This window comes from Sesamum indicum, unplaced genomic scaffold (genome assembly GCF_000512975.1).
Source record: "Sesamum indicum cultivar Zhongzhi No. 13 unplaced genomic scaffold, S_indicum_v1.0 scaffold00453, whole genome shotgun sequence".
Lineage (NCBI taxonomy): Eukaryota > Viridiplantae > Streptophyta > Magnoliopsida > Lamiales > Pedaliaceae > Sesamum > Sesamum indicum.
In genome coordinates this window covers 1-6,663 of record NW_011628338.1, presented here as the reverse complement: position 1 = coordinate 6,663, position 6,663 = coordinate 1, and the positions used below count along the sequence as shown (strand labels likewise).

Below are 6,663 nucleotides of genomic sequence, written 5' to 3'. Positions count from 1 at the left end.
AAGGTTTGATTCCCTTTCATCTCCATCATTTTTTTATTTCTTTTTTCCATTAATCATTCAGATATCATATATATATTTTTTTTTTTTTTTTTAATTACTAGTTATCATCGCACGCGGCTCCTGCGAACATATAAAAAAAATCTTAATGTGAGATGATAAATATAAAGAAATTTATTAAAAAAATAAATTAAAATAATAAATTATAATAAATATAGAGAAGTAAAAATGAGAGAAAAATGTGGGCTACTAAGTAGTTAAAAGAAAAAAAATAATTAAGAAATTATTGAAAGTATTGAAATTACAAAATAAAGGGTAAAATGGGGCATTCTAAAAATGGTATGATAAAAAAAAATTATAATAGTATAGATATAGATTATTATTACTATTAAATAAATTAAGTTATAATTATTATATTATTTGAATATGATATTTGATACCCGCAAACAAATAAATAAAAGTTGATAATATAATAAAAAAAGAAATGGGGATGCAGGCCATGACAAACATACATCATGAAACCATCAATTATCAATTATTAGATGTACCTCAATTTGTCTGAGGGAATATAGACAACAAACATTTTTTTAAGTATGGAATGGATATAGTCAAAGGTTAGCTAATATTAATAGACCCACAAATACGTTAACTCGATCAATAAATTTAAAAATTCAAATTTTACTTGACGTATAAATATTTATATAATATGTAAGTTTATAGCAATTTATTTAATTATTTTTAATTTATTAATATATTAAATGAATTGATAAATTAATCATTTAATCACTATTTTAAAAAGAAAAAAATATATGAAATTTCAACTCTTGCCCGTCATTTAATATTTATATATATATATTTATAACGCGATAAATATAATATATTTATGTGAAGTGATGTTAAATATTCATTATTCTTTTTAATATAAATACAAAAAAATTAATGTAAATATTAAATGAGGGGTAAAATTAATAATTTGTGTAATTTTTTTTTCATGGTATTAGTATTTTTCTTCTAAACCATAAAGAAAAAATGTCGGGAAGAATTTTCGAAAAAATGTAAATGTAATTTCAAAACTTATTTGAAAGAAAATATAATTTTTTTATTTTTAGAAGAGGTCTAAGAGTAATTAACCCAACGAAATAAAAAGGATATAGAACTAAAATTTGTGGGATACATACGGATGTAGAATGTGTGGGCATTTATCATACTGAGTATTGATCAATTTTATATAAGTCTATTATCAGTATTTATCTCATTTTATCTATATTTTATTTAATTATTCTTAATTATATCATTGACTTATTATATTATATAATTTATTAAATATTAATAAAATTATATGATTAACGTTCAAATAGACCGAAACAATGTATATGATTATGTCATGAAGAATAAATACCAAAAATTTATTTATTGAATAAATGAGGAGCGAAAGAAGCAGCTCATTTTATGTGTCCCACATACCAAACCATGAGTATTGTATTGCTACAGGATTGCCCCAAAATTCAAGAACTTCAATTTCACGCAAAAAAGCTGTCATCGTTTCAAGATTTTCCTGTGCTGTGTTTTTCTTTCCACCATTTTTTGAGTTTTCAATAGATCTTTGCCTGTTCGTTTTACCTTTTCGGGCTTTTCTTTCGTTTAAATTTTGTGGGTCTGTTCGATTACTGGGTGTTTCTCAGTGAGAAGATTCAATTTTGGGAAAAATAAAATAAAGTTGAAGAAATATGAAATCTGGAAAGGGTCATCAGGATGAGGAGGAGGAGGAGGAGGAGGACAAAGAGTTCGGTGAAAGACACTACACTCCATCCGCCAATAACGCCAAAGGTACACATACACTTGTTTTCGTTTGTTTTTCTATATGCAAGGTGTGAATCCTGATGGCCCCTCTCTTCTTTTTTCTTCTGTGTTTACTATATTCTTTATTGTTATTGTTTGTGTTTGTGTTTGTATGTGTATGTGTTAAATTATTGTAATCTTTGTCGTTTTTTTGTTTGAATTTGGTGGAAGCAGATAAGAAGAACAGTGACAAGGCTAATGCTATACGGTCGAAGCACTCAGTTACAGAGCAGCGGCGGAGGAGTAAGATCAATGAGAGGTTAATTTTCATACACATGAGATGTGAATGTTTACAAGTACTGAATTTTGAACATATTTCACAATTTAGAAATTCAAGTTTGCATATGACTGACTGTATGTATACTTATTAGTTAATTAATATGTGCGTATCATCTGCTTCCGTCATAAACCCGGCAACTTTTACATAAATGTAATGTTGTGTATCTTTGTTTATAGGGGGAAACTTCATATAGCTATTAGTTTGTTTGTTTGTTTGCCTTTTTTTCTTTTTTTAATGGTAATGGCATTTAGTATTACTACATTGCTCCTGAGAGCCTGCTAAGGTTGTTAGAAGAAATCTAAGAAGTCACTGTGAGTATAAGGATAGCTTAACTAAAATTTGTCGTGATCAGTTGCTAAGCAAAATCTTTCCAAGTTTTCTTGACTTAGAAGTGTAATAACTCATTTAGATAAGAGTCTTAGTTGTAGGTATGGGAGTTTCTTGCAGCAGCAGAGGCGGCACAAAAACATGCAGAAGATGGAGTCTTCTGAATCTATTTAACATAGAAGTAGGGCCTGGCTTGTAGTTTTCGTTACATTTTATTATTCACATGGTTAACATGAAGATCGTTCATTCATTAATTCCTGAAAACATGACTGATCAGTCTTAGTGTCAGTGATGAGGGATTATTGCTATTCTCTTTTGTTGATTCAGCACAATGATATTGGATGTCTGCTGCACATACATATACCCACTCTCACGTCTATTTATCTGTCTAACTTTGCCTGTTACATCATTTGGTAAGTATGTGTTTGTAAAGCTGTATTATCTTTCTTATTAATTCATTTTCCTGTTAATTAGACCGGGTTAATTTGCAAATGTCAAGTTTCTTGCAAAAGTTTTACTCGTCACAGTTTGACATCTTAACTACTGAGGTTTTGTGGGGTATAAATTTGGGTTTATCTTTAAGTTGCTGATGATCCTCTGTTGACTAAATAAAGTTTCCTGCATGCTTCAGATTTCAGATATTGAGAGAACTGATACCACACAGTGACCAGAAGAGAGATACTGCCTCATTTTTATTAGAGGTATTACATCTATAACACACGTATAGTGTTGTGAACTTGCCTTCATATTTGTGCTTTAAAACCTCTACTCCTAACTATTTGATTTTTTAATGCAGGTGATTCAGTATGTTCAGTTTTTACAGGAAAAGGTACAAAAGTATGAGGGTTCATATCAACCTTGGAGTTCGGAGCCCACAAAGCTGATGCCATGGGTAAAATTTCAACACCTAACTTAAAATAATTTTAACAGTTGCTTTCTTGATTTTCTAGAAGATGAATTTGTTATACTGATTTTGGTATAAAATTGTAAATGACATTAATAGCCAAAATCGAACTCGAGCCATTTCCTTCAGACCCCTTGGTAAGGGTAGTTCATCTAAGTTATGCAATGCCAGTTGGAGGATATTTGTGGATTTTCATTGGTAGAAGCTGAAAACTTTTTGTTGGACTTTGTGCTTGATAATAGTTGACTTAGATTAAGTGCACTTAATATTTCAGTCATTGTGTAATTATATAAGGATTCCCCCTTATAGTATGTGACAACGTGTGGGTGCAGAATTTTTCATAAACACTATATTAAGCTGTAAATGATTATTTGTCACTTCCCTTCATATCCCTATTTGGTTGTGTTAGACATGCTCATGTGAGCTGTATGTGTAGAGAATATGCAATTCTGAAAAAAGAATCAACACAATGTTCTCTAATGTGACTTATTCTCCTACTAAATTTACTGTCAGAGTTCAAAAAAATAAAAACGATTATGGTAATGTTTTGCCCATATTTCCCAGCTCTAGTTTCTTTTTGTTCTCAGTAATTGTTGAGATTTCTAGTTTACTTTTTGCAAGTCGGATGGACTAAATTATTTAGGTGTCCTGCTTGTCTTGGTAGCCATTTTATGTGCTTATTTCTTGTGGTTAAAGTTTTATTTACTTTTCGTTGTAGTATAGCCTGCTGAATTGGTGGATGTCCTATTCTTGTCGAATAAAATTAAGATAGGGTCTTTGCTTCTATCACCCCCTCTTTTTTCATTTTACTGAGACTTGTCATGCTGTCCAATTCTTGGGAAGAAAATAAGCCAAACTTGGCTAGTTACCTGATAAGGGGACTATCTCATTATAAAATATGGAAAATATACAGAACATTTTCCAATATTTGCACCTTGAGACATTTCATTTTTCAAACTTAATTTATTTTCCTTTTGCTTGGAATAGAGAAACAGTCATTGGCGTGTCCAAAGTTTTGTTGGCCAGGCACAAACCGTGAAGAATGGTTCTGGTCCGGGTTCAATATTTCCTGGAAGATTTGATGAAAATAGTGGTGCGGTCCCGTCAACTGTGGAACCTTGTCAGCAGAATCCTATTGAATCTGATCATGTTAGGGATACCTCCTGTAGGCCAATAGACCTGCAGACTGAACTTCCTATCAAAGCAATGGGCATGGCCGAACTGCAAGCAACCTTGCCAATTTCCGTTGCAAATGATGGTGCATTCTCCCACACGTTACACGGGCCACCTCCAAATGCGCAGTCAACAGAATGTCCTAGCGCTGCTGATCCTCTGAACCCCCAAGATGAGTTGGCAATTCAGGGGGGGACAATCAGCATCTCAAGCGTTTACTCCCAAGGGTGAGTTATTGCACATAACCACATAGAAAATCTTAATGCCTCTCGTAGAATCAATCATTTGATGTCTATCATGCATTTGACATGCTCTCAAATGCGATTTTGAGTTTGGTAGTTTGACTTCAAGTAATACAACTATTTTTTTGTCAGTTGTGGAATTGTGTATTTTTTTTTCCAGTTATAATGGTGAGATCTTCAACAAATGATAAAATGTGAATCTCTAAGCCTATAGCTGCATTATAAGTTCACCCTATAAGCCAAGCTGCATTGTCGTCAAAATGCCTGCACATAAAATCTTAGGATATGACATTTTTTCCTTATATTTTTCAAATAAATTACTGTTGAGATTGATAGGTCGTGCAGACCATTTGGAATATCTCCATAGAACACTTTACTGATGAATCCTTGGTTGATGAGATATTGGATAATGTCAGGTTATTGAATTCATTGACCCAAGCACTTCAGAGCACAGGTGTAGATCTGTCTCAAGCCAGCATCTCAGTCCAGATTAATCTTGGAAAGCGAGCAAACAGAGGATCCAACCCAGGGATATCAATTCCTAAGGTGTGCACTGTGCAGTATGTCATTCAGATAGAGGCAATTATTTTTACGCCAACTCCACGATCATTAGGGAGTCCTATGCCTCAAACAAATTTGTCTCTGTTTCAATTTCTCTCACGATCAGTTTTACATGACTATCATGGTATGGTATTCCCATGCCCTCCAGCAACCAAGCAGTCGGAACCTTTCAAGATGCCTGCAACAGTGAAGACTTGGATCAAGCTCAAAAAAGGCGCAAGATCTGAATAATACGATGGTAGCTTCAAAAAGCATCTAGTCCAGCATGAGTTTGTTTCATCCTCTCGCTAAAGTAATTATTCATTGTATATTTGTTGTTTCTTGAGTTTTTGGTTTTAATATATGGTTGACGGTATTCATATTCATACAGAATGCCTTCTTTGACATCTGTACGGTGGTTATGTGTTAGTGTCTTTGTGGATGATGTTGAAAATCAGCGTTGATGCCTTCTTTGACATCTGTACGGTGGTTATGTGTTAGTGTCTTTGTGGATGATGTTGAAAATCAGCGTTGATATTGCTGTCAATTGAAAATATGAAGTTTATTCAAGTTCTTAACCCATATATGATGTTTATCTTGAACACTGTCATGCCATCCATGTATCCTCTGATATTTTCCATAGTACAATTAGTCACTAAAGTAGAAAACCACATTTGGAATTTGATAGAAGATATATCCAAATTGAAATTATAGTTTTAATGCATGCGTCAGTTACGTAATGTAGTGATATCGAAGTGGAGCTGATGCCTCCAACATTAGGAGAATCGCTCATTCGAATAGTCAACTTTTGCTTTGAAATTTGTTTTCTTCAGGTATTCAGCTCTCTATATGTCGCTCTTCACCTTTATTCTTTGCTGTAGTAGTTTTCCCAAAATGCATGAGTTTGTGCTTTCTGAGTCCTTGAGAAAGAATCTATATCAGAACTAAGAAATACCCAGATATATATTCTTCAGTATTCAGGAATTTTCTTACACAAAAATGTTGCAAGAATTGTGTTCTGATCAAAGATGAAACAAACCTTGTCACTGTAATATGATATGTCAGACCAGCTAATAGGTTGCACGGGAAGATGTCTTCTCCCTTTCACCCTTCTCTGCATATCTGGAGGAAGCTCTTTCACATTCTTCACCCCATTCCTCAACGAGTGGATGTATATATCTTTGAACTGACTGCACGACACAAAACGCAGTGCCACTGCTGCCGGTGGTGGCCATAAATGCATCAACTGTAACCCAGCAGTCCAAACCAGCAACACCATGATGGCGGCGATCTGTCGATTTGCAGTGCCGAGCTTCTCGAGCTCCTCCAACAATAGGTAGCCTCAGCTTATTGTCATCTTT

At 33.5% G+C, this 6,663-nt stretch overlaps 1 protein-coding gene across 1 annotated transcript; it reads left to right on the top strand.

Moving 5' to 3' along the window:
* The first annotated feature begins 1,571 nt into the window (after window positions 1–1,571).
* Window positions 1,572–5,688, top strand: LOC105180250 (transcription factor BIM2-like). Its single transcript, XM_020691628.1, is given in 8 exon segments — window positions 1,572–1,824; window positions 2,011–2,095; window positions 3,075–3,144; window positions 3,240–3,288; window positions 3,291–3,335; window positions 4,335–4,386; window positions 4,388–4,747; window positions 5,179–5,688. Coding segments are annotated over 8 exon segments (1,137 nt in total). The 5' UTR covers window positions 1,572–1,724; the 3' UTR covers window positions 5,555–5,688.
* Window positions 5,689–6,663: the final 975 nt, after the last annotated feature.